This window comes from Pongo pygmaeus, chromosome 10, assembly GCF_028885625.2.
Source record: "Pongo pygmaeus isolate AG05252 chromosome 10, NHGRI_mPonPyg2-v2.0_pri, whole genome shotgun sequence".
NCBI lineage: Eukaryota > Metazoa > Chordata > Mammalia > Primates > Hominidae > Pongo > Pongo pygmaeus.
Window position 1 is genome coordinate 9,450,324 of NC_072383.2, and position 26,407 is coordinate 9,476,730.

At 53.4% G+C, this 26,407-nt stretch overlaps 1 protein-coding gene across 9 annotated transcripts in view; it reads left to right on the forward strand.

Annotated features, from left to right (window-relative positions):
* Positions 1–25,597, forward strand: part of DDX11 (DEAD/H-box helicase 11) — a 34,627-nt gene extending 9,030 nt beyond the window's left edge. For 6 of the 9 annotated variants that reach the window (XM_054444081.2, XM_063672401.1, XM_054444083.2 and 3 more), the window contains 25 exons: positions 4,692–4,940; positions 5,449–5,535; positions 5,834–5,991; positions 8,802–8,847; positions 9,903–10,010; positions 10,261–10,348; positions 10,742–10,950; positions 12,570–12,722; positions 13,707–13,753; positions 14,102–14,181; positions 15,428–15,472; positions 15,593–15,660; positions 17,172–17,210; positions 17,468–17,576; positions 17,682–17,813; positions 18,774–18,886; positions 21,436–21,508; positions 21,809–21,912; positions 22,638–22,787; positions 23,047–23,115; positions 23,231–23,331; positions 23,739–23,823; positions 24,125–24,198; positions 24,378–24,532; positions 24,612–25,597. In XM_054444081.2, coding sequence (XP_054300056.1) covers positions 4,692–4,940; positions 5,449–5,535; positions 5,834–5,991; positions 8,802–8,847; positions 9,903–10,010; positions 10,261–10,348; positions 10,742–10,950; positions 12,570–12,722; positions 13,707–13,753; positions 14,102–14,181; positions 15,428–15,472; positions 15,593–15,660; positions 17,172–17,210; positions 17,468–17,576; positions 17,682–17,813; positions 18,774–18,886; positions 21,436–21,508; positions 21,809–21,912; positions 22,638–22,787; positions 23,047–23,115; positions 23,231–23,331; positions 23,739–23,823; positions 24,125–24,198; positions 24,378–24,532; positions 24,612–24,823 — 2,754 coding nt within the window. In that variant the 3' untranslated portion in view covers positions 24,824–25,597. Of the gene's footprint in view, positions 1–4,691; positions 4,941–5,448; positions 5,536–5,833; positions 5,992–8,148; positions 8,174–8,801; positions 8,848–9,902; positions 10,011–10,260; positions 10,349–10,741; positions 10,951–12,569; positions 12,723–13,706; positions 13,754–14,101; positions 14,182–15,427; positions 15,473–15,592; positions 15,661–17,171; positions 17,211–17,467; positions 17,577–17,681; positions 17,814–18,773; positions 18,887–21,435; positions 21,509–21,808; positions 21,913–22,637; positions 22,788–23,046; positions 23,116–23,230; positions 23,332–23,738; positions 23,824–24,119; positions 24,199–24,377; positions 24,533–24,611 lie in introns of those variants that run through there. The other 3 variants (XM_054444086.2, XM_063672400.1, XM_063672402.1) reach the window with 2 other exon arrangements.
* The last annotated feature ends 810 nt before the right edge of the window (positions 25,598–26,407 follow it).

A 26,407-nucleotide genomic window follows, 5' to 3' on the forward strand; every position in this document is an offset into this window, starting at 1 on the left:
CCCATCCTTGAAATATAATTCTAAGTTTTAGTCTCTGCTGAGTGAACCAGTGTGTTATGATTATGTTTTGAACATAATATTGTCTTGAACAATATGTCTTAATATTCTGTTTTTCTAGAGTTAATAACTGCCTTTTCAAAGTTAGTTTAGTTTTTAATATACCTATGCCAGTTCCTCCCACATCATCCAGTGGCCTCTCAATATGATTTTCCATACAGATAACTCCTGTCTTAGTCGGCCAGGACTGCCATAGTAAAATACCGTAGACCGAGTGACTTAACGGGAATTTATTTTCTCACCATTCTGGAGGCTGGAAAGTTGAAGATCCAGGTTCTGGGTTCTGGTTCTGGGGAGGGGTCTCTTCTTGGCTTGCAGACGGCTGCCTTCTTACTGTGGAGCAAGAAAAAAGGAGGAGAAAAACAAATCTTTGGTGTCTCTTTCTCTTTTATGAGGACAAGGGCTGCTCCTTTATGGCTGCTCCCTTATGATCTCCTTTACCCTTGAAGGCCAGATCTGTAGTACAGTCACATGGCGGGGTTAGGATTTCAACATATGTTTGTTTGTTAAGATGGGCAGTCTCACTGTGTGGCCCAGGCTGGTCTCGAACTCAAGCGATCCTCCCCTCTCAGCCTCCCAAGTACCTGGTGGCTGGCAAGATCCAAGATTACCGGTGCACACCACCATACACAGCTTCTTTTGTTTTGTTTTTGTTCTTTAAAAACATTTTTTTAACATGCATTTTGGTGGGGATACAATTCAGTCTACAGCAGTGACCAATTCCATTTTTACCTTGGAGCCCTCCTGGAATCCTCCATCCTTTCCCTGTCATTTGAATTAGTTGCTCCTCAGACTGACTTGACAGATTTCAGCATGAGTGTTGGTGGGGACAGACGGCCGCACCCACACCACATCAGGGTATATGTCCATTTGGAGGCTTTCCTCAAACGTCTGGCAGCCCTGGACTGCCTGTGTATGCTGAAGAACAGGGCACAGAAAGGCCGAGTCTGCAGGGCAGGCTGGCTGTGGCTGCCAGGCTGGGCTCCTTTGCTGGGGGCCTCCAGTTGCCAGCACATCTGTGGGATTTTCCCTAGAGTCTTCGGTCTCTCAAGAGCAGGCGCCTCTGAGCTCTGGCCCAGGAGGTACAGGGGCTGAAGCCCAATAGCCGGTCTTCTGGGAGGTGGTCTGGGGAAGGGGATCCAGGTGGAGAGTCCCCCTCAGTGCCTGCTTTTAGCCTGGCCCTCCTCCCCTTCCCTCTTGCCTCCTCAATCTGCCGGTTGCCTCCAGGGCTCTCCTAGCTCAGCTTGCACTGAGAGCCCACTTCCTGTCTTCTGCAAGGAGCAGGAGCAGGGATTGCAACCTGGGGATCTAATTGTTCTTGAAAAGAATTTCAACCCGTCCCTTTGTTTTCAGTGGCCTGCCGTATTCCTACCACTTCCTGAGTCTTTCTGAGAGTGAGCGGGGGAGATCTCTGGGGACACTTGGGCTTGAGCGTCTCTGCCGAATCACTTCCATGTCTCCTAAAACATATTACTCCTTCCACTTTCTTTGTTTTTGTTGGTGTAAGCCTCCATATTACTTTGGTTAGTTTTAGTGTGCTTTGGAGCACAGATGAGTGCATGTTCATTCTGCCTTGTTTAATTTTAGCGACAAGGTGTCGCTCTGTTGTCCAGGGCCGAATGCAGTGTTAAGATCATGGTTCACTTCAGCCTCGACCTTCTGGCATCAAGTGATCCTCCCACCTCAGCCTCCTGAGCAGCTGGGACTACAGGTGTGCACCATCACACCTAGCTAATTTTTTAATTTGTAGAAATGAGCTCTTACTGCTGCTCAGGCCGGTGGTCTTAAACCCTGGGCTCAAGCAGTCCTCCCGCCTTGGCCTCCCATAGTGCTGAGATTACAGGCATGAGCCACTGCACCTGACCCCTTTCACCTTGTTTAGCCTGACAACCCATCTTCTCCCTCTCAGGTCTTTCCATCTCAGTCTTCTGCACTCCAGGCTTCTGCGTCTTCTTCCTCTGCTCGGCCTTTAATTGTCGATGTTTCTGGTTCTATAGCCTCATCTTCTTGTGTGCACTCTCGTGAATGTACCCTGTGGCTTTATTACCTTTGACATTCTTCTGTCTTCTAAATCATCTCCTGAATAGAGTGTTTTCTCCTGTCCTGGGTGTCCCACGGCCCATAGGAGCAGCCATGCTGTGGGACACCCTGAGTGGGATTTGTGTTACCTGTTGTGCCTACCGTGTCCTTCCCCGCCTTGGATGCCCAGGTGCCCCACCTTAGCTGCCTGAGATGCTGTTTATCCTTGATAGTGACCTTTTAAGCCTTATACGGGTCTATCAAGTTGAGTCACCATTACAGCTTGGTGTGTGCTGTGCCTTGTGTAACACTGTAGTTTCGGGAGTCCTCGAACCTGGAGTGCGTGCTTTGCAGGGATCTATGATGCCCTCGAATTGTATGTTACATGTGAACCTGTGAGTATTTTCTAGGGGCTCTGCACTGTTGTGTCCTCAGCTCTGAGCCCCATGCTTGCTACAACCAGCAGGTATTCAGAGTGAATGAATTTGCTTATCTTGGCATAAATCATCTAACTGTGTTATCTGGGATGATACCCCGGGAAGGTGAGCCTTTGGTTGTGCATCCTTTTAACATTTTCCAGTCTAAAAGTTTTGAAGTCTTATTACAGGATATAGAAAACTGTGGGCCTCAGTTACTTCGTTGTTGTGTCGGAGTGTACCCACGGTTGTTTCTGGAAGATAACTTTGACCATACCCTCAGGAACTTCCTCAGCTCACTTTCAAATGGAGGGCACTGGCTTTCTAACCATTGTGTCTCCCAGCCCAGTGACAGCTGAAGCTGACTGCTTCCGATGTCACAGGCAGCACAGAAGAGCCGCCCTCCAGGTGCTGCTGGGAAATGCTGCCTGGAACTCTTTGCCATTTACTTTCTATCAAAAGCTGAGGGAAATGGTACATATGGGGCTTTCCTAAAAATATGGGATCCATCCATTTGTCAGTAATGTCATTCTATCCTATCCCAGGGCCTTTCAAGATTTTGATGAAAACTAATAGATCCCATATCCCAGAATAATGCTATTAATAATTTTATTATCATTACTTAATGATAGCAAAAAGTTAGCTAACTCCAACCGCTCACTTCTTATTTGCCAGGTAATCCTCTAGTCCAGAGGATTTGGCCTTGTGTGTGTGTTAATGTCCTGCTTGCACCAGCTCTATGAGGAGGGTGCTGCTGTTGTCATTCCCATTTCTGCACTCGTGGAAACAAGCGTAGTGAGGCCAGCCTGAGCCACAGAGGCCTGAGCTGCAGGCAGGGGAGGTAGCTGGAATCCTGGCGCCTGGCTGTGGAGTTTGAGGCTCTGACTCCTGTGCCACGCTGCTGCCCCAACCCTAGTCATACGAGGTGTTTCACCCCGCCCTGGATTACTCTGAGATCCCCTCTGGGTTCAGCAGGCTCAAAGACTGACTGCCTGAAGCAGAAGGCATGGGGTCTTCCAGAGACACTCCCCTGAGCTGAGTCCCCCTGTGGACACCAGGACCGCCTCCTTGTGGCGCTCCCTGAAGGGTCATCTCTGGAAGAACTGTATTGGTTCCCTGGAGCTGCCAGAGGAAAGCTTCACAAACTGGGGCTTAAACAACAGAAATTGACGTCCCACAGCGCTGGAGGCTGGAGTCCGAGATCAAGGTGTCAGAATGCTTGGTCCCTTCTGAGGCTTGCGAGGGAAAGATCTCTTCAGGCCCCTTTGCTTGGCTTAGAGGTGGCGTCTTCTCCTTGGGTGTCATCACATCACCTGGCTTCTGTGCATGTCTGCATCCACGTGTCCCCTTTCCAATAAGGATATTAGCCCCTTAGGCTGGGGCCTGTCCTAGTAGTCTCATCTTAACTAATTACATTTGCGACGGTCCGATTTCCAGATAAGGCCACATTCTGAGACACTGGGGGTTGGGACTTCAACATAGGAATTTGGGGGAATACAATTCAATCAGGTTTATGGAAAATTCTGGTCTTAAGGGTATAGTGTTCTCCAGTCTGTGTGTGGAGGCGCACACCTATGGTCCCAGCCACTTGGGAGGCTGAGGCCAGAGAACTGTGTGAGCCCAGGAGTTCCATACCAGACTGAATGGCATAGCAAGACCTCCTCTCAAAAACAGACAAAAAGAGTGGTGTCCTCCGGAGCGATTAGTTTGCTTTAAAACAAAACAAAACAAAACGTAAACACTGGCACTCGCAACTGATCATCCTGTATCCACACATGAGGTGCACGAAGGCCGAGCAGTCACTCTGGCTCCCCGTTGGCAAGTACTTGGGATTTCTTGCTCAGCATTTTGGGGCCTTAATTCTTTTAGGGGACTTTTTGTCTAGTGTCTCACCTTCTTCTAATTATGTGCAATATTTACATATAATCTGATAAACTGCTTCAAATTTGTTTTCAGAACAGTGAGCTGGATAATTAAACTTTTTCCTGCTTCTTGGGCCCAGTTTTAATTTCTTCCTTTTTTCTGTTTTTCCTGGCTATTCTAGTGCTAATTTCCTTCCTTTCCTTTCCTAGGCTGGTCTTACAGCATCCTCTCCTATGTACAGCCAGACCTTCTTTCAAGCTTTTACTAAAATGGGGAAAGGTCATTTGGGAGGCTTTGTTGTTTTCCTGTTTCTAAAGATCATTTTTCTTCCTGCAGGGGAAGTCTTTAAGTCTTATTTGTGGGGCCCTCTCCTGGCTCCGTGACTTTGAACAGAAGAAGCGTGAAGAAGAGGCACGACTCCTTGAAACTGGAACTGGCCCCTTACATGATGAGAAAGATGAATCCCTGTGTCTGTCTTCTTCCTGCGAAGGGGCTGCAGGCGCCCCGAGGCCTGCTGGAGAACCGGCCTGGGTTACTCAGTTTGTGCAGAAGAAAGAAGAGAGGGACCTGGTGGACCGACTAAAGGTGAGACCTGGGGTATCCAGAAGTGGGAGTGATGGAGGAAACAGGGCTTCAGCGATTGTTCTGGGGCGATTTGGAGACTCAGGTAGTGCGTGTTCCTCTGCCGTTGCCGTGCCTCTCAGCTCTTCCATCAGCTCCTTGGGTCGATGGTGCTGCCGCTGTGCTGTCTTTTTTGAGCTGGAGGTCAGCAGGCCTTCTCCACACAAGGAACGGTTGGTGCCCATTTATTACTCACCTGGGAAAGGACCTGATCGTTGCCATTGGCAACATGGTTCAGTGGCTGCAAATGGATCTGATGGAGAGCGTGTGGCTTTGGGAGGAGGGTGCCGCCTTCCACAGTGAGCAGCAAGGCTGGAACCTGCAGGGATGAGGTCCTGGGAGGGGATGCGGCAGCCCTTGAATGCTGGCCGGGGAAGGAGAGATGCCCCCAGTGAGGAGGCGGCCCAGACTCCTTAGGAGAGGCCTGGTTTTGGGCTTCCTGGTTATTTTCTTTCATGTCTGCCTCCTGTAGGCAGAGCAGGCCAGGAGGAAGCAGCGAGAAGAACGCCTACAGCAGCTGCAGCACAGGGTGCAGCTCAAGTATGCAGCCAAGCGCCTGGTGAGCTTCATTTCTTGGGGGGCAGGATTATGTCCAGGCAGGGTCGCTCTGCTTGGAGGCTCATGGGTGCGTGGCCAGGGCCTTGGTCTCTCCTCCATGACCCTCGCTGGCGATGTGCTTCCGTACAGAAGCTGGGCTGTGAGTGGTTGAGGCGTGGATCCTAGGATTAGACCTCTCTCCAGCCAGGCAACCAGGCCCATGCGAATGGGCATGGTGTGCTTTGTCTCTGGCACGTAGGGAGGTGGGTACTGGTAATGAGACTTCTTCCTCCCTCCCCACCTCCACTACTCCTGTCCAGAGGCAGGAAGAAGAAGAAACGGAGAATCTCCTCCGCCTCAGCAGGGAGATGCTAGAGACAGGCCTGGGGGCTGAGCGGCCGGAGCAGCTGGAGTCTGGGGAGGAGGAGCTGGTCCTTGCCGAATACGAGAGTGATGAGGAGAAAAAGGCGGCGAGCGGGTGAGACAGAGGCGGCAGCGCTACCCTGCCCCAGGCCAGGGGACACCCTTGAAGACAGCTCTTTCCCTCATGCCACAGATGTCCTGAGGCACCTGGCGAGAGGCATGGTGGCCTCTGCCCTCTGCTCTAAGCCGGGTCCTTCCTAGGGTTCATGAGTGCCAATGGCAGTGAGGACGGTCACCGGCCTGGCCTGTGTCCTCTCAGCTGTCCTCACGGCAGCTCAGGCAGGGCAGGAACATTTGTGTCTGCACCTTATACACAAGGAGGCTGCAGCCCCACAAGGGGAGACACCGTGGCTGAGGCCACAAGCCTCGACAGTGGAGAGCTGGGCTAGAACTCAGCCAGCCTGGCTCTAGATCTGAGGCTCTGAGGCAGCTGACTGCACTGGGTAACCTGTGAGGTGCCAACCGCCAAGGTGTCCTTAGCCTGAGCTTTCCTTCTCCCATAAGGCCTCTGTTGGTCCAGACTCCAAGGTTTCCACTTGATGAGCCATGAGCTGCTGGGTGACTTTGCCCTGAGCAGGCCACCCAGGTCATTTCGGGCCCACAGGATATCTGGTGACAGCCCCGTTCCCATTCACACTGGAACCTCACCACCATCCCTGAGTGTCTGCTCTGCGTATGGCACTGTCCAGATGCTGTGGACATAGAAGGGAAGAAGACATGGAGGGGACAGTTAATAGACATGAAAACAAATAGCACCTATGTGAAGTCAGCATGTTTGCCTACAATGAAAACAAAATGGTGATGTGGATGGGGTGGGGGGCTGCATCTGATGATGAGTCCCATGTGTCCTGTGACATCCTGGCCACCACATCTGTCGGAGGGTAACTGCAAGACCAGAGACCCTCCGTGGATGTTCCTGAAGGTTCATTCCCGGCCTTCATGGTCTGTCTGCAGGGTGCCTTCTGATGCCACCTCCAGCCGCCATCCACCAGACACCAGCTTCCCCACTGCCCTGAGCTTCCTCCAGCGCCAGGCCTTCCTCTGTCCTGTCTGAGGATTTGCTCATGCAATGTGCTGTGGCCAAACACCCTGCCCTCCTCCCTTGGCAGATGTCTTCCTCTCCTTTAAGGCCTGGCTCAGGTGTCGTCTTGGTGGCCTTGGGTGTCAGCCGCTCTGTTTTGCTCACACACCCGCTTGTGCTTCTGTTGTTGCCTCCTCTCCCTGGCTGGGCTCGAGCTGCTTCAGGGCAGGAACCACGTCTTTATAGTTCGATGTTCCCAGAGCTGACCCAGTGTTTGGCATAGGGGTGTGCTCAATAAAATCGAGTTGACATGAATGAGCAGATGCTGCCTCGTTGCAGTCTGGTAGTGTGATTCCAGGCTGCGCATGCGGACCTTGACTTCTGCCCCTGCCCAGGGCAGAGACCACCGTGCTGCTTTATGCCTTGCTGGTGAGAGGGGTCATAAACAGTTTGTGCTCCATGAACCCTTCCTGCCCGCCTCCAAGGTCATGTTTCTGCTCCGTCTCTTCTCCCTTAGAGCCCGTGGGGACAAGGCAGAGAACTTGAGTGGAGATGGAGGTGGTGAATATTAGAGGAACAAAGTGCTCCTTCGGGTCTGGGCAACAGCCACGGATCCTGTAGGTCAGCTTCCGGGGCTTCCCGTGCCCTTGCGTTTCAGGAGATAACGTGAGCCTCAGAGGACCTGAGTTCTGAATAGAAAATTTTTGCTCTTCATTTCTTCACACACCCAGCCTCTCACTGAGCTCCTGCTGGCTTTGTCTAGCATGCGACATAAGATTGAATCCAAGCCTACAAGATAGAGCTGCCTGCTCTTTAGTGACCATGAAACCAAGCCTGCAATAATTACTCTTCCGATAGCCCAAGGCAATTCTGTTCTGCTTTGTTGGAAAGGAATTTCAAGGTGAACAAAAATGTTTTCTTTTTATGTGATGTTCCCATAGGTAGCGTGTGCCTGTCAGGTGGTTTTGTGTTTTCTGAGGAGCATAGACTAGTAGAGCCAGCTCAGCTTCACGTCATGGGATGCAAGGCTGGCCTCCCTGCCAGCGCCTGGTGCTGATGGACTCTTCCTGCATTACTGGAAAGGGCAGACTGAGGCACTGACAAAAGGAGAGTTGTAACTGGTCATAAGTGACAGCATCCTCTGTTCACTCGGTTGGTCAGTTGTAGCTTCATCCAGGAGATGGTCATGGGGTTCCTGCTGCATCCCAAGCTCTAGGTGAGGCCACGGGGACTCAGCAGAAACAAGGCCGACCTGGGTCCTCCCTTGTGGACATGACAGTCTGTGGGGAGATAGACCGAGAGGAAATGATTTTGAATGAGATAGGTGTTAAGAGCAGGGGCCATGAATCTGTGTCAGAGCAGCCAGACCTACCAGGGAAGGTCAAAGAAGGCTTCCTGGAGGAGGTGATGTTTCTCCTGCTATCTCAGAGTTGACTGGGAGCTCGTGAGGGGAGACAACATTCCAGGCACAGAACATCCAAAGGCCCGAGATGATGAAGAGCAAATATCCCCCCTGGGGCCTCAGAGGGGTCCAGCTTGCTGGACGGAGGGCAGAGAGGAGAGCAGCCTGCCATGACTCCCGAGGCTTCCAACTCAAGACTTGGGTTGGGGATGCTGAGCCCCTTTCTCCCTTTTACATTTCCCTACCCACAGACCTGAGCGGCCATGGGAGGTTGGGGTTGGCATTTGCCTGGGGGAGTTTCTGAGTGAGCAGCACCTGCTGCCTTGGTGGAACCCATTGCTGGGAGTGGCCAGGGCTCAGCACCAGCGCTCAGCAGATGCTCAGTGCGTTTTGCTGAGTTTGCTGAGGGAAGACTGTTTTCTTTTCTCTCTCACACACACAGAGTGGATGAGGATGAGGATGACCTGGAGGAAGAACACGTAACTAAGGTAACACGAGTGTCCTCAGCTGGTGCTGTGTTGGGGACTATGGGCTGGGCTCTGCACCCCTGGGGAGGAGGCTGGAGTCACTCGGCTACTTCTCACCCTCCTCTCCACAAAGGAGGAGCTTCCAGCACTTGGACTCTGTTGCTTCCTGCACGCAACCCTGGTCCTAAGTTGCTCCCTTGGCCAGCTGCAGTGGACCCTGGAGTCCTCTCCTGGGTTCGGAGCCTGGGGAGACCTCTCCTGGGAGCCAGGGACCTGGGGAGACCTCTCTTGAGTTTGGGGCCTGGGGAGACCTCTCCTGGGTTCGGGGCCTGGGGAGACCTCTCCTGGGGGCAGAGAGCCATGCTTGCCACCCCAGGGCATCGAGGAGCAGCTGTTGTGGGCTGAAGTCTGGGTGTTTTCTGTCCCCGCTGGGTGGTGCGGGTAGGACAGACACGAGTCTCCTGCCCTTTGGGTCTCTCATGGTGTGCTTCTCCCCTTGTCCATGTTCCCATTTGCGTGGAAGGCTATGGGTTGTGTATGGTCTGACATTTCCCATTTGGTTTCATTGATTTATGACTTGTTTTCTGTCAGAAGTAGGTATTTTCTCTGTATTTTCATTTTTTCCTCCCTTCACTCTTGCCTTAGAGGGGTAGAGAGACGGTATTCTGGTCAGCCTTCCTTTTTCCCTTTGTGGGATGTGTGTGACACACTCCCTCCCCTCCCACCGACAATCCACCCTCCCCAAGTGGGGACTCTGCCACGGGAGATGGTCGCCCCTGTCCTAAGAATGGCCAACCTCCCAAAAGTGGCTGATTAGAGGCTGGATATGACTCGTGGAAGGAGCTGCCTTTGGGGCATTCCCTTGAACTTCTGGAGCTGTGGGTGACTTGGGAACCCCTGGGTCCCTCGATAGATGCCTGACATGGGGCATCGCTGTCCTGCCTCGGCTTTGTGCATTGGGAGCCATTCCCTTTCCCTCAGCCTCTCAGGCCCTGGCGTGCCTTGATGTTAGAGAATGCTGTGGGATGTTTTGGTTCCCTCTTTGAAGCGCCTTTCTTTCTCTTTCTCTCTGCTAGATTTATTACTGTAGTCGGACACACTCCCAGCTGGCCCAGTTTGTGCATGAGGTGAAGAAGAGCCCCTTTGGCAAGGATGTTCGGCTGGTCTCCCTCGGCTCCCGGCAGGTAAACAGTAGCCAGTGTTTCCACCAGGGGCCATCCTGCTCCTTTCCCCACAACTTTGTCCTCCTTGTCCAGGCCTGGGAGACGCTGGGTCTGCGACAGGCTGAACTGTGCGAGGAGCAGCCCCCTCCCTGGCCTGGCCGGCCCATCACTGGAAGGCAAAGGAGAGGTGGCGGAGCAGGTCCATGTGTGTTGGTAGGATGTCATTTACCCGGCACCATCTCTTTGCCTCTTTCTTTCTCCTTTGTTGCAGAACCTTTGTGTAAATGAAGACGTGAAAAGCCTAGGTTCTGTGCAGCTTATCAACGACCGCTGTGTGGACATGCAGAGGAGCAGGCACGGTAGCCACCGGGACCATGGTGTAGCCATAGGCAATCTGGAGAGAGTGAGGCGGGGTGGCAGTGACTGAAGACCATTAAGTGTCTTGCATAGAAAGAATGGCAGAGGAGACCCCAGTTCCTTCCTGAGTCCCCTCTTCCTTGGGAAAAAGTGTTCCTACTCTCTGGGTCAGTGTCTGGTCCGAATCCTTGGCTTGGAGATGATTTTACAGGCTTTCTGGAAAACAAAAGTAAAACCTTATAGTGTTCTGATGAGACCACAGTAGGCAGTATTTGGGAGGGTCTTACAGACTCCACCCCTTGGAAGTGGGTCTCAACATTACAGAACCCCTTCTCGGGCCCGTGGACAGTTGCTGTCTTCTCTGTTTTCTCTCTTTGTGCCTGTGCCACCCTCAGAGAAGAAGAAAGGAGCTGAGGAGGAGAAGCCAAAGAGGAGGAGGCAGGAGAAGCAGGTGGCCTGCCCCTTCTACAACCATGAGCAGATGGGCCTCCTCCGGGACGAGGCCCTGGCAGAGGTGAAGGATATTGAGCAGCTGCTGGCCCTTGGGAAGGAGGCCCGTGCCTGTCCTTATTACGGGAGCCGCCTTGCCATCCCTGCAGCCCAGGTGAGGGCCCTGTGGGGCCAGAAAGCCGCTCTTGGCTCTCACTGTGGTCTAAGCCGTGAGGGGAGTCCTCATCACACTGTCGTTTGGGGGATGTCCCCCACCGTGGTCAGGTTGATGGCACCTTTAACCCATTCTCTCCTGATGCGTGAGTTGGAGGAGGCGTGTGGGATCTCTTGGGGGCTCCAGGCAGCAGGACCAGTTGGCATTACTGGGGATGGTATTTAGGAGCCAGGAAAGCCGGTGCATTCCTAGTGAAACTACAGGGAGGGGGATGCCAGGAGCTGAGAAGAGTGTGCTGCATACACCTATTTACAAATGGCTTTCCAAGCGATGTTCCCAACTTCCATGCCTATGATGTGATGGAACATATCAGTGATGGAACCATTCAGTTTTCCAGTTTTTCCTTTTTTTAATATCAGTACTCTTTTAACTGGAAAGCTTTCCTAACTCACACCTACCTGCGGCACGTGAGAATACTGTCTTCTCTGCCTCAACTTCTCTTGATTTTTAAACAGAAGGAAGAACTGCTAATGTAGCAGATCAAAAGTAGTATCTCACTGTTATTTGGTGGGTGCAGTTTCACTATTTCCTTGCTACTTCTTTGAGTGACTTTGGAAACAGGATATCACTTGTGGAAAATTCTGTATAATCCAGAAAAAAATGTAAGGTTTTAAAAGATTTGGGGAACTAAGTAACCATTTTGCACAGCAGCTAAATGCTCACCAGCATACCTGCTGAGCTGTGTGGGCGCTGGCAGAGAAACGGAGGAAAGCTGCCAGGCCCCATGGTGTCCCAGGCCTTCCCTCCGGTCTGTTTGCCTTTAGAGCAAGATTAGTGCTATAGGCATTTATACACAGATACCATAATATGGCCCAAAATCTTTACGATTTTTGAATTTTTAAAGTACTTTGACCATATTTTGCTTTTATGTTAATAGTATTCCAGTGAAATTCTATGCATGGGGACACTGGAGCCCAGAAAAGTTAAGTGACTCATATTTTCTCACCAAGCGTGAGTGATGGAGCCATTCAGTGTTCTGGTATTTCATTGTTCATATGAGTATTCCTTTAACTGGAAACTTTCCTAACAACAAACACCTAAAGATCTGCAGAGTTGCTTTTATTTTTGTTACCCCAGCTCCACGCCTAAACCCTCACTTGAGATAGGATGTATCAACCCTATTTTGTAGGTGAGGAAACCAAAGGTCAGAGAGGTTAGACAACTCTTCCAGAGTCACACAGCTGGGAAGTAGCAGCTCCAGGAGCAGAAGCTGGGGCCACTTCCTGGTGCACCGATGGCCTTCAGGTGTTTTGTGGAAACTCAGGGGCCTCTGGGGCGACCTTGAGGACATGGACAAGGCTAAGCAGGGGTTCCCCTCACCCAGCCCTGCCCTTGATTTACTCAGGAGTCAGACCAGCCCCAGTTTCCTGTGTTTCACGTATTGGCTTTTCATGTAAAACTTCAGGAGAGCTTGTCCGTTGCTACAAGCTATTTTTCAAATGTCCCTACACAGTCCAGGCAGGAAATTGAAGCACTCACATCAGGAGCTCAGTGTCAGGCAGGCAAGGCTCCTGCAGGGGAGCCCCGCCCTGCTCAGGTGGCCTCATCTCCCCTCCCAGCTGGTGGTGCTGCCCTATCAGATGCTGCTGCATGCGGCCACTCGGCAGGCTGCAGGCATCCGGCTGCAGGACCAGGTGGTGATCATCGACGAGGCGCACAACCTGATCGACACCATCACGGGCATGCACAGCGTGGAGGTCAGCGGCTCCCAGGTGCGTGGGCCTCCCCTTCCCGGGCCAGGGCCTGCCGTGAGGTAAAGGGACTTGGATGGTTCCTCCAGACACCTGGGCCAAGAATTCCTGCGGAGGTGGGGCTTGCTAGAGGATGCACGAGTCAAGGCGGTGACCTCATCGGAGGCTGACCATGGCTTTCCAGTGCATCCCAGAACTCTGGGGACCCCGTTATGACAGAGTGCCTCATTTCCCTGCACCTCACCTGCCCCCATGCTCCTGAGTCCCTCCAGCCGTGGATGCCAGCAGCCAGTTCTGTAAGCCAGGGAGATGGCATGAGTGGGGCAGAAGTCCCCTCAGGATTGGATTTTGTCATTACTGAAGTTGCCTGGAGGGGACTGAATTGAGGAATGCTCAAGATCAGTGCAGGCTCCTCCTGCTGACCTGTCATGTGCCATGCATGGCACCAGGTGTCTCTGTTCTTCACAGTGACTCTGCCCTGGGGGTGGTGTTCCTGTTTTACGTTGGAAACTTGGAGATTCAGAGATGGTCAAGCTGTGTCCTCTGAGGTCATGCAGCTCATGAGTGTGGAGCTGGGGTGTGCCCACTGGTTTCTGACTGTGAAACCCCTACAACATCCCACCAGCTCTACTGACCTGTGCCTGGGTTGAATTGAGGCCGAGATGTGATGGTGACCTTGAACCATCACTCTTTGTAGACTCCAGGTCTTTTCCCAACCTAGTGAAAACTAGCAGGGAGATTCCATACTTGAAGGGATTCAGCCTCTTGCTTTTCTCTGACCCCACAGTGGACACTGGAGGAAAACTTCCCTTCCTTCCCCTCTCTCTCAGCTCCCACCAGCCTAAGGGCTGTGGAAACCCATACCTTTTGTCTGCACCCAGCCCCCTCTCCTCCCTTTGGTGGCTTCCTGTGTGTCCAGGGCCAGCATCTTCTAGGTGAATCTAAGATGTCAGTACCTCGGCCCTCGGCTGCTTGCCCAGAGCCTGGTTTGTGTTCTTTCCCCAGCTCTGCCAGGCCCATTCCCAGCTGCTGCAATACATGGAGCGATACGGGTGAGATGTGACCCTCTGAGGTAGTGGGACAGCCCCTTGGTGGCCCCCTGCATCGGCCTCTGAGAGGCAGCACTTTGGTTCCCACCTCTGGCCTGGGCTGTGGCGGGGTGGAGCTGCATGCCATTCATGTCCTGGGCACATCATGGTGTGTGCTGCACACAGACCTGGAAGGCTGGGGACTGACCGCTGGCTCTGAGGCCTGGGGCCGTGGCCAGCCTACTCTCTGGGAAAGAATTTGTAGCTTGTGACCCAGTTGGAGAGGCATCGGGCAGCAAGGCTTCCACTGGGGTAGGCGGGGCAAGTCGCCATCAGGGCATCTCCACTTAATGTCCATTGGCTTCTTCTCAGGAAGCGTTTGAAGGCCAAGAACCTGATGTACCTGAAGCAGATCCTATATTTGCTGGAGAAATTCGTGGCCGTGCTGGGGGGTAAGAGTCCTGTCCCCCTGCTGACCCCCGGCCTGCAAAACCTGCCGGGCTGCTTTTTCCTTGGATGCCCATCAGGACGCCTCAGTTCTCTGTGTTTTTAAGAAGGGTTGGCCGGGCGTTGTGGCTCATGCCTGTAATCCCAGCACTTGGGAGGCCGAGGCGGGTGGTTCACCTGAGGTCAGGAGTTTAAGACCAGCCTGACCAACATGGTGAAACCCCGTCTGTACTAAAAATACAAAAAAAAATTAGCCAGGAGTGTTGGTGTGGCCTGTAGTCCCAGCTACTCCAGAGGCTAAGGCAAGAGAATTGCTTGCTCAAACCTGGGAGGCGGAGGTTGCAGTGAGCCGAGATCGTGCCACTGCACTCCAGTCTGGGCAACAGAGTGAGAATCCAGCTCAGAAAAGAGAAGGGTCTTGGTCATTGATTTAGAAAAGTAATTGTTCTTTATAGCTTAGTTGAGTTGTCTGACTTGAGCTTTTTTCAGACCCATGGGTTCTTTGCTCATGTTCTGAGGACTTCTTATTTCAGGCCCTGCTCTGGGGGGATAGTAAGGATACAGCATCACATGAACACACAGTGTTTCCGTGATAGGCGTAGTGCTGTGGGGTGTTCAAAGCACTTGCATATGTGGTTTTGTGTGCCCTGTGAGAATGCAGTGCTGGCCTTTGAATCCTTGTTGATAGACGCATAAACTAGAGCTCAGAGCAAGGGCTGTTCCCAGCACGGGAGCCTGGGATCTTCTGACTCCATCTCCCATGCCTCTTTGCATGACCCTGTCACGTCCCCTTTTATGATGGGGCACCCCCTTGGAAGGCATCTGTGGAAGTGAAAGCTGCAGAAAGCCTGTGGGAGCTCCTGGCGGGAGCTGGTCTCGTGTTGCTGCTCTGAGCTGCCAGCTCTGCTCTGCCTCAGGCTCAGCACGTGGCCTGGGCAGCTCCTCTGTGCTCCCGTGCCCTGCATACATTGGTCTGGCCGCTGTGTCCCGGCCTGGAGAAGGGGTGAAAAACATGAACTTACAGGGCTTTGGGTTCCATGTGCAAGCATGTGAGTCAGACGTGGGAGGCTCCTGGACCTACTTGCCCTCTCAGTGAGTCCTTTGCATGCTATAAACAGTGAAAAGCAAAACAAAGCCATTCAAATACAGATGCTCTTTTTACTTGATGTGCAGTGCGGAGGGAGAGAAGATAGGGAAGGGTTGGGGGGCCAAAGAACCACCATTGTGACCTATTTCCATTCTCTTTTTTAGGGAACATTAAGCAAAATCCCAATACACAGAGCCTGTCACAGACAGGTAAGAGAGTTGCTCTCAGAGGACCCAGAGCTGATCTGAGCCACTTCCGAGCTTAACCCTGGGACTGAAACCTGAGGCTCAGGGTGAAGCTCCCAAGGCCCTTCATGTGTTTGCTCTCAGGGACGGAGCTGAAGACCATCAACGACTTTCTCTTCCAGAGCCAGATCGACAACATCAACCTGTTCAAGGTAGAGGTTTCCACCTTTCCACATTCCATATCCAATTTCCTTCCTATCACCACCTGTGGGTAGGGTACTATGTTAAGACTATAGAAGGAAGAAAAAGCAAAACAGACGTGTAATTACTTAACCCTTAACACGCCTGGGAGACAAAAGTCATCTTCCTTTAGGGTGAAGGTCACAGGGATGGGTGAGAAAGGGACCTTTCTTAGTGCCTCATAGAACAGACAGAGACTCCAGGTCCTCGCCGCCTCACTCCGTCTTCTGGCACAGTCTCCGTCAGGCTTATGGACAGGAATAGGACGTTGATTTGTTCTGTGCAACCCCTGTCACGTCTTCCCACTTGGGCCTTGGGTCTGGTGGCAGCCTCAGACCTCTGCTCACTCCAGGTCTGTGTACCCAGCACTCCCCAGGTGAAACACGGCCACTGCCGCCAGAACCCCAGCCTCGTAACTCAAATCAGCAACAGTGACTGCCCCCGGGTACAGGGTTCTGCCGTCTGTTCTAGGCGGCATGCCATGTGCTGTGCTCTGAGCTAGGATATCCTTTTGCCCCAGCAAGAAAAGCAAACAGGCCCACGGAGGTGACTTCAGGAGGGTGGCGAGTACAGGCTTCCCACAAGTGAGCCAATAGCAAGTGGCAGAGACAGCGTCCAAACCTGGCTGCACTGACTTGGGGCCCCATATTCTTCCCATCCTACCTGCCTTTTTTTTCTTAAAACCAGCTTTTCCCCTGAATTACACATTTGGGTCACTGTCACTGCCACCATCCCTGCCAGACAGGCTGGATCCAGGTCATCCTTGATGCCTTTCTCCCCTTGTCTCCCACATGCCTGTGACAGCCGCCAGGCCCGACAGGTTCAGACAGTCCTGCCGTCCCCACGCTTCTCCCGCAGCTGGGACATGGGTGCAGGTGCTCCTTCCCTCGCCTTCCCTCTGCCCCCCTTGCTTTCCTTCTCCCCTCTTCTTCCCATGGGTCTCGGGTCTCATCACACACCGTTGAGGGAATCCTCATCGAAGGATGTCGCTCTTTTTAGAAACCGGTTTAAAGGCTCCAAACTCCTCATCTCTGCATCCCAACCTAAGATCTGGCACCAAACCACACACATTGGATGCACCGACTGAGTGGCACTGCCCCAGCCCCTGAGCAGGCCCCAGTCATCACCTCCTCTGTGGCTTTGCTCATAGAAGTTCCTTTTTTTTTTTAACTCTCTGTCACCTGGAAGGAAAGCCAAAGGGACCTAGATTTTACTGAGCACTCTTAGACTTGAGAGACACATTTGGAAAGAGGGTCTCCCCCCTGAGGGAGGACACTGCGTTGTGGGCAGGGGCAGTAGAGGAGGGGGTGGCCTCGGAGAGGGGATGACAAGGTTGGTGGCAAGGAGGCTCCGGGTGCCTCAGAAGGTAGCACTGTGTGTGCTGCCTGGGTGGTAGAAGTGGTGTTTTTGGTTTTGCTTTGTTTTTAACATTACAGCTTGCTCAGTTTGCACGCGTGCCTACAGCTGGGCTTGGTTTTTGCAGGTGCAGCGATACTGTGAGAAGAGCATGATCAGCAGAAAGGTAACTGCTCCCATCTTGTGGTCCTGAACAAGACCCAGCTGTGCCCCAACCCCCTGCCCTTGCCATGCTTCCCTCCCCTGCCCTCAGGGAACTCCAGAGTCCCCTTCGTCTCCACCCTCCTTGGTGCAGTGGGCCTTGCTGGGGTGGTGGGGTGTGTGCTGCAGGCATCTTGGGCCTGGCAGAGCCTCCGATCCACGCAGCCTCTCTCTCATGGCTGTTCCTCGTTCCTCTCCACTGCTCTCGCTCATCCCACCCAGCTCTTTGGATTCACTGAACGGTACGGAGCAGTGCTCTCATCCCGGGAGCAGCCCAAACTGGCTGGGTTTCAGCAATTCCTGCAGAGCCTGCAGCCCAGGACGACTGAAGGTGAGGCAGGAGTGTGGGCAGGCAGAGGCGGCTGCAGGCATGGGCAAGGACTTCTGTTCCTCGTGTGTGCACCTGACCAGAGGGTCCACATTCTCCTCTGTGCAGCTCTTGCAGCCCCTGCAGACGAGAGTCAGGCCAGCGCCCCACGACCAGCTTCCCCACTGATGCACATCGAAGGCTTCCTGGCAGCTCTCACTACGGCCAACCAGGACGGCAGGGTCATCCTGAGCCGCCAAGGTAATCAGGGGGTTCTTGGCCAGGTTCAGTTCCCAGGAAGGAGCCAAGCTAAGCCAGGGAGCCACAGCGTGAAAGGATTCTTTCCTTCCATCCTGGGAACTTCCTGGGTTAGGAGGAAGCAGTGCAGTGGGCACTGGCCTGCTGTGACCTGGGCAAGCGGTGGAGGTGGATGGGAGGAGATCGAGGGGCTGAGATGGGGGTCCTGTGACCAGGGTAAGCAGTGGAGGTGGATGGGAGGAGATCGAGGGGTCGGGATGGGGGTCCTGTTATCAGGGTAAGCAGTGGAGGTGGATGGGAGGAGATCAAGGGGCTGGGATGGGGGTCCTCTAGGGCAGGGGTCATAGGCAAACTTGTATTGTGGGGTAGGTGGACTTTGGTTTGGGTCATGGTTTTGTCATCTATGAGCCTTGTGATTTGGACTATTTTCTTTCACAACTTCAGTTTCCTCATATGAAAATGGAGAGGATAAGCTGGGCGCGGTGGCTCACGCCTGTAATCCCAGCACTTTGGGAGGCTGAGGCGGGCGGATCATGAGGTCAGGAGATCGAGACCATCCTGGCTAACACAGTGAAACCCCGTCTCTACTAAAAATACAAAAAATTAGCCGGGTGTGGTGGTGGGTGCCTGTAGTCCCAGCTACTCGGGAGGCTGAGGCAGGAAAATTGCTTGAACCCAGGAGGCAGAGGTTGCAGGGAGCCGAGATTGAGCCACTGCACTCCAGCCTGGGCAACAGATCGAGACTCCATCTCAAAAAAAAAAAAAAAAAAAAAAGAAGATGGAGAGGATCGTATGGTCCACCTCTGTGGGCTGATTGTCCTAGAGATTAAATGGTGTTTAATTTAAAGAGAAAGCACTAGCACTTGTGCCTCAGACCTGGACTCACCTGGGGACCCCCTTTGCTAGGACAATAGAAGTGTCTGTTGGGCTTGTACTCACCTCCCCACCGATCTGTTTTTCCAGGCAGCCTCAGTCAGAGCACCCTGAAATTTCTGCTCCTGAATCCAGCTGTGCACTTTGCCCAAGTGGTGAAGGAATGCCGGGCAGTGGTCATTGCGGGGGGGACCATGCAGCCGGTAAGGGCAGCTTTCCCTGCCCCTTGTGCCCCAGGTGTTGGGATGAGATGGGGGCTTGGGAGAGATGCATTATCACTCCTGTTCTCTCCTGGGGCCCCAAGCCAGTAAGAGTCAGCTCGAGCAGGCCCAGCAGTGTCCACTGGGTGACACTGCTATTCTCACTGCTGTGCCTTTTAGGCTGCAGGAGCAGTGGAGACTCCTCTGCTGCTCCATTCTGTAGCCCCAGGATCACACGTCTCCCAGAGAAAGCTGTTCTGTGGTTTCAAACTCAAGGAAAAAAATCATGATTCCACTTTTAAAAGGTTCATTTTGATGTATATGAATATAATAGTTTTTGTAGGCGTAATTTTTACTTATGTGCATACCTGTTTCAAAAACAAAAGTGCAGCTCCCTCCACGTGCTGTCACTGGAACTTGCTCTTTTCACTCAGCAGCCAGAGGGTCATAAACCTGTCTCGTTGTCAGCAAGCATGCGCGTATTTCAGTATCCCAGCTGTGCTGGATTCTAGTTACACAGATACACAGCATTTCATGTACCTGTTCCTCTTTTGTTAGGTGTGCAAGCTATTTGCAGTTTTCTGTTTTGAGCATGACTGTGATGAATATAACCACATTTCTGCACAGTGGTGACTCCTACCTAGCAAAGGGTCTGCTGGACAAAAAGCTGCTGGGAATCCTGAAGCAGTGCTTCCCAGCCCCAGCTGCCTTAGCTTTGATTTTTATATTTTTGTATGGGTAGATTGTTTTATTCATTCAGCATATTAAAGTTGTTTACAGTCATTATTGTTTCTGACGTTCACATTGTGAGAGCCCCTTCCTGCTAGCTCAGGTCTTCCCCATGGCCCAGTCAGTCTCGCCTTCAGCACAGCAGAATGTCCTGGGTTCACCATGGGTGTCCTTGCCCTGCACTGGACTCATTTCTCCAAGCCGCCCTGGTTTCTTGTAATGGGGAATGACCTTTAGAAATCAAGCTGTGGGTGCTAGGGTGTTTGTCGTGCTCCTGGGGCATTTCAGTAGAGAGATCTAGGAAATGCTTTCAGAATGAATCCATACTGGTATTTCTTTTTTTTTTTTTTTTTTGAGATGGAGTCTCGCTCTGTCTCCCAGGCTGGAGCGCAGCAACCCGATCACGGCTCTCTGCAACCTCTGCCTCTGGGGTTCAAGCGATTCTCGTGCCTCAACCTCCTGAGTAGCTATGATTACAGGCAAGCACCACCACACCCAGCTAATTTTTGTATTTTAGTAGAGATGGGGTTTTACCGTGTTGGCCAGGCTGGTCTCGAACTCAGGTGATCCACCAGCCTTGGCATCCCAAAGAGCTGGGATTACAGGCATGAGCCACCACGCCTGGCCCATATTGGTGTTTCTGAGTAAAAATCAAAGGATTTGTTTACTTGACCTTTTATTGTACCTCTTTTTCTCTTAAGCCTGAACATGTGTGCTACATTAACATACTTAGCTGCTCTATCCTATAATATACTTAAAAGTTTTGAAATCAGTACCAATATTACTTCTAACAATAAATCTGATTGAAATTGCCTTTCCTCTTTGCCCTTAGAGTGTAACCCACTAAGGATGCCTGGTCACTAGCCTCTAAAGTCATCTGGAACCAGGCTTCTCTCCGCGTGCTTCTGTTGTCAGTTTCATAGATAAGCTGTTTTTGTTTCATTTTCTTTTCAATTTTAGAATTTGCTTTTTTCTTTTCTGACTTGTAGTTTTTAAATATGTAAATATTTGTATGGTTCAAAAGTCAAAGCAATATAAAAAGACCTATTCAGGAAAGCCTCACTCTCATCCCTCTCCAGCCCATTCCCCACCCCCATAGGGAATCAGTTTTACTAGCTTATCCTTTCAGTCTTTTTCCCCTAAATAAGCAAAAATGTGTCTTTATTTTTCCCTTTCCTGTTTTATTTACATGGAAGGCATCTTAGCTGTCTGGCCATAGCTCCTCTAGTGGGCTGCGTGGTTCTCTGTTGGACAGATGTAGGGAGCTCATCCAACCAGCACCCTCTGAATAGGCAGGCGCACGATTACAGGGAAGGTCCGGGGGCATGTGCTGTTTGGTATTTGTGGGCTGTATCTTCTCACTGGACTCCTAAATATGGGATTCCTGGGTTAAAAAGTATAAATATGTTTAATTTGTTAACTACTGTCTAGGAATGCCTGTTTCTCCAGAGTGGGTACTTTTGGATTTTTGCCAGTCTAACAGGTGAAAGCCTGGAGATTCTTATTCAGTGGTTTGGGCTGGGGCCTGGCCATGTGTATTTTTGAAAATTCTTGCTGGTGATTTTGCTGCATGGCCAGGGTTGATAATGACAGTGCCAGATTTGCTGGATTTCCTTTGCTGTTACTGCATGTAGTTTAAACGAGACTGCCAGCACTGAGTATCTGTCACCATTTTTCTTTTTGTTAGTTTGCCCTCAGCCTTTTCTTTGACCTCTTCTTTCAGTCTGTGTGTACTTGCTGTCTCTTGGCCCAGACTTCTCGCTTCTTTTCTGCTGGGCCTCTGAGGGGTCACGGGGCCGTGACGCTGTGGCCTTGGTCTGCAGGTGTCTGACTTCCGGCAGCAGCTGCTGGCCTGTGCAGGAGTGGAAGCTGAGCGCGTGGTGGAGTTTTCTTGTGGTGAGGAGCCGTGCCCAGGGTGGGGCAGGCTAGAGGTCGGGTTCTGGCCCCTGTTTTCTGTGTGTAATACCTCATACTGCGACCAGGCACAGGGGCGGAGGAGACCCCGGGATGGGAGCCTCGCCCTTCGTGCACTCGCCCAGGCTCTCCTGCTTTGCTCCCAGCTGCCTGCTGCCCAGTGTGACTGGCGATGGTGGGCGGGCTCCTGCGCTGGATGATGGGGCGGGGAAATGCCGTTTCTGCACTGTCCCGCTGCACACCTGCATCTCCAGTTTTCGGCCCCTCCCTGGCTCTTACCAGGTCACGTGATCCCTCCAGACAACATCCTGCCCCTTGTCATCTGCAGTGGGATCTCCAACCAGCCGCTGGAATTCACGTTCCAGAAAAGAGAGCTGCCTCAGATGGTCAGTCCCAGCCAGCTCGCCGCACCACAGCCTGGGCTCAGGCAGCAAAGGGTTTTCTGGGGCAGTGGCGCTCTGGCCCACCCTGAGTGTTTTCAGGTGTTGGGGAAATGGCACGGGGACACCCGCTATAGAGCCGCACAGAATGAGCGGCGTCCATCTAGATGTTTATGGAGGAAGGTCTGAGCTTCCCTGCCCCTCGCCCCTCGCCCCTTACCCCTTACCCCTTACCCCTTAGGCTGCGAAATACATATTCTTAAAACCTCAAGGCATCCCCTGAGGATGCCTCACGCAGAGGAAAGCTGCTGGTTCCGTTTGGCGCTCTTGCCCTTTGGTTATATCTGTCCCTGCCGGGGGCAGGGATGCAGGGCTTGGGGGGCATTTCCTGTGGTGTGCCTGGGGTGTGCAGCCCCTGATTGTCATTGCGGTACCCATCAGGACCCTGGAGCGAAGAAGGGAGGACTCAGTGCCAGGGCAATAGGAAGGCCCCCCAGGGACACTAGTGCTGTGACGTGTGTCAGAAAGGCGCAGTCAGCAGCAGCGGCTGGGTGTGTTTGGTGGGAGGTGGCACCTACCACCCTGCGGTTCCCACCCAGGGGAGCCAAGTCCTCTTCCTTAGCTGTAGTCCTGCCGAGGGTCTCTCCTCAGTTTTGAGTCTCAAGGTTAAGACGCGGTTTGTGGGTGGCTGAGGGGTTGCTCCATGGGGGCTCCCTCCCTTCCTTCCTTAGATGGACGAGGCGGGTCGCATCCTCTGTAACCTCTGCGGTGTGGTTCCTGGAGGGGTGGTCTGTTTCTTCCCCTCCTACGAGTACCTGCGCCAGGTCCATGCCCACTGGGAGAAGGGTGGCCTGCTGGGCCGTCTGGCTGCCAGGAAGAAGGTGAGTGGCCTGTCGGCAGCCCTCCCACTCGTGAGGACAGTGCCACTGAGTCTTCCTGGGAGCTCTTGTGCTCATCGGGTCAGGACAGGCTTCTGGCTCCTCATCCCCACCACTCCCAGTCCCTGATTACAAAGGATTTCCCCTAAGTCCCTGGCTGTGAGGTTCTGTAGTCCCCTGGCCAGAAAACACGAGGCCACGAGCAGACCCAAGACCTGGCACCCTGAACCTGGCTCTGGGAAGTGTCCTCTGTCTTTCTCAGATATTCCAGGAACCTAAGAGCGCACACCAGGTGGAGCAGGTGCTGGTGGCGTATTCCAGGTGCATCCAGGTGCGGGCGTCATGCTGAGCTTGGGTCTGAGACCATGTTGGGGGTGGCAGCTGGAAACTTGTGGGTGTCATCCAAGCTTTGGCTCAGCAACTCAGCGTCTGGGTGTCTCCCACAGGCCTGTGGCCAGGAGAGAGGCCGGGTGACAGGGGCCCTGCTCCTCTCTGTGGTTGGAGGAAAGATGAGTGAAGGGATCAACTTCTCTGACAACCTAGGCCGGTAAGTAATGGTTCTGCTCATCTCCTGGGCCATGCTACATGGCCGGCCCTCACTCTCAGCAGCTGGGCCCCTGCCTGCCGTCTGCTGCCATTAGAGCCCACAGCTGGGCTGCGACTGCTCAGACCAGCCAGCTGGAGGGAGGGGCTCAGCAGCTCTGGGTTTGGCCCTGGGAGAACAGTTGGATTTTAGGCTGGCCATTGCTGTATCAGAACCCAATCAATTGGCCTAGACGGGATCTCTCAGCTGAACAAGCCCTCTCCAGGTAGTAGGTACAGAGCAGAGAGGGGCAGAGCTTTGATCACAGTCGGAGAGGGCTGAGGAAGGGGTAGAACAGAGCAGCTGGTGACGTGGGTGATGACCTGGGAGGTCCTGACATCCACCCGCCCTGGGCTCCTGTCTCCCCCCAGGTGTGTGGTGATGGTGGGCATGCCCTTCCCCAACATCAGGTCTCCAGAGCTGCAGGAGAAGATTGCTTACTTGGATCAAACCCTTGTGAGTGGCCCCAGTGTCGCAGAGGGTGAGAGGAGAGTGGGTGGTGGGTGGGAGTGGCGTCACCCCCAGGGCTGATACAGCCAGGCCTTCCCTGCTGTGCTGGCATCTCCTGCCCCCTCCAGCGGCTTGGATGCCCCTCCACACCCTCTTGATCTTCCCTGTGGAGTCACCTGGACCCTTGCTGCTGGCGTTGGCCACGAAGCCTCGTGGTCTGGCTCCAAAGCCTGGCAGGGTCTTGTCCCAGGGGGAGCTGCAGGCAGGAAACAGTCCTGATGGGTCATCCCCTTCACTCCCAGCCCAGAGCCCCAGGCCAGGCGCCCCCAGGGAAGGCTCTGGTGGAGAACCTGTGTATGAAGGCCGTCAACCAGTCCATAGGTGAGCCTGGCTGCCTCCGGCTGGATGGACAGATGGGGGCTGGAGAAGGGGAGAACAGGAAAGGGGGGTTGCCTGCCCTGTTTCCTAAATAAGTCTGAGGAAGGGGAGGGGGACGCCATGGGAATGTGCTGTGGGGGAGGCAGGTGTTGCTTGGAGCCCCAGCCTCTGTTCCTATGCAGGCAGGGCCATCAGGCACCAGAAGGATTTTGCCAGCATAGTGCTCCTGGACCAGCGGTATGCCCGGCCCCCTGTCCTGGCCAAGCTGCCGGCCTGGATCCGAGCCCATGTGGAGGTCAAAGCTACCTTTGGCCCCGCCATTGCTGCTGTGCAGAAGGTCAGTCCTACCTTTTTCTTTCTGAGAGCCTCCCCACCCCGAGATCACATTTCTCACTGCCTTCTGTCTGTCTGTCCAGTTTCACCGGGAGAAGTCGGCCTCTTCCTGATGGGCAACCACACCACTGCCTGGCGCCGCGCGCTTCCTTTGTCCTGCCCGCTGGAGACAGTGTTTGTCATGGGCCTGGTCTGCAGGGATCCTGTTACAAAGGTGAAACCCAGGAGGAGAGTGTGGAGTCCAGAGCGCTGCCAGGACGCAGGCGCAGGCATTAGCTCCCGTAGGAGAAAATAGGGGAATCCTGAAGTAACAGTGGGTCCTGGCTGTCCTTGGGGCGTTCCAGGGCAGCTCCCCTCCTGGAATAGAATCTTTCTTTCCATCCTGCGTGGCCGAGAGCCAGGCTTCCTGCCTGGTCTCCGCAGGAGGCTGTGGCAGCTGTGGCATCCACTGTGGCATCTCCATCCTGCCAGCCTTCTTAAGAGGTGAGATGGAGCAGGCCCGTCTGCCTCTGTACTTTCTAGCCAAGGTTAGCTGCCCTGGACTGCTCACCCTCTGGTCTCAATTTGAAATGATCCCATGGCCACAGGGCTCCTGCCCAGGGGCTTGTCACCTTCCCCTCTTTCTTCCTGAATCACTTTCTGCAGCCCTGCTCCCTAACCTGCCCCACAGCCCTGCCTGGATTTGTATCCTTGGCTTCGTGCCAGTTCCTTCAAGTCTATAGCACCTCCCTTCCTCTCAACCACTTGAGCAAACTCCAAGACACCTTCTACTCCGACACCAGCAATTATGCCAAGGGCCATTAGGCTCTCAACATGACTATAGAGACCGCATGTCATCACGGAGACCTTTTTTCCTGTGGGAAAATAACCCTCCCACCTGCAATAGCTGCCCCTGCTGACTGCACCTGTCTTCTCCCTCTGACCCCAGAGAAAGGGGCCGTGGTCAGCTGGGATCTTCTGCCACCATCAGGGACCAACGGGGGCAGGAGGAAAGTCACTGATGCCCAGATGTTTGCATCCTGCACAGCTACAGGTCCTTAATTAAAAGTGTGCTGTTGGTTTCTGCTCAGTTTTTTATTGAGTTGTGCTGCTGTTTTCTCTGGAAGCCTCTTTAGGAAATCGAAGAGCGCACTGGTACAGGGGCTGGGTGGAGCCATCCTCCAATGGAGCACAGGCAGACAGAAGCCCTCGCCCCAGCCGCGTGGTCTCAAGCCAGCCTCCTGCTCCCCAAAGGTGGTCTGCACACAGACCTGGGACAGTTCCATCCCCACCCCTTCCAGGGCAGCAGGGCTGAGGAGCCCATTCTGGCTGTGTCCACGTCCAGCCCATGGCCGGAGTCTGGGTTTAGGGGAGGAAGGCGTGGCGGCGCCCCCTAGGATTTCCAGTTGTCCTCTTCTTCCTCTGGCTGCTGGGCGTGGCTGCTGGGGGTTAGCAGAGACGGTTCGTTGTCTGACATAGGGGCTCTCTCCTCCCGGCCCCTCACCAGCCCCAGAGGTGAAAAGGCTGTGGAGGGCAAAGGCTGAGTGAGGGAGGTCTGTGGGGAGCACTGGTTCCCCCAGGCCCCAGAGACTTAAACACAGGAAGAAAAAGGCAAGAGAGAATTAACGATGCCCCAGCCCACAGCAGACAGCGGCCCTGCTTCCTACCCTTGCGTCTCAGGACCAGCTTGTTGAAGAGATCCCACATCAGTTCCCTGCCTTGGCTTACGGCTCTCACTGCAACAGGAAAGCCACGGAGTGGCGTGTGGGGTTCAGTCACATTCGACCTCCAGCTCCGTGTTCCTGTCCCCTGTAGTGTTTTTGTTATTAGACCCTTTTTTCTCCTTGGTTTAGGAATGGGGGCCCCAGGGCCACACTTGTCCAGGCTCCCTCTACTGTAG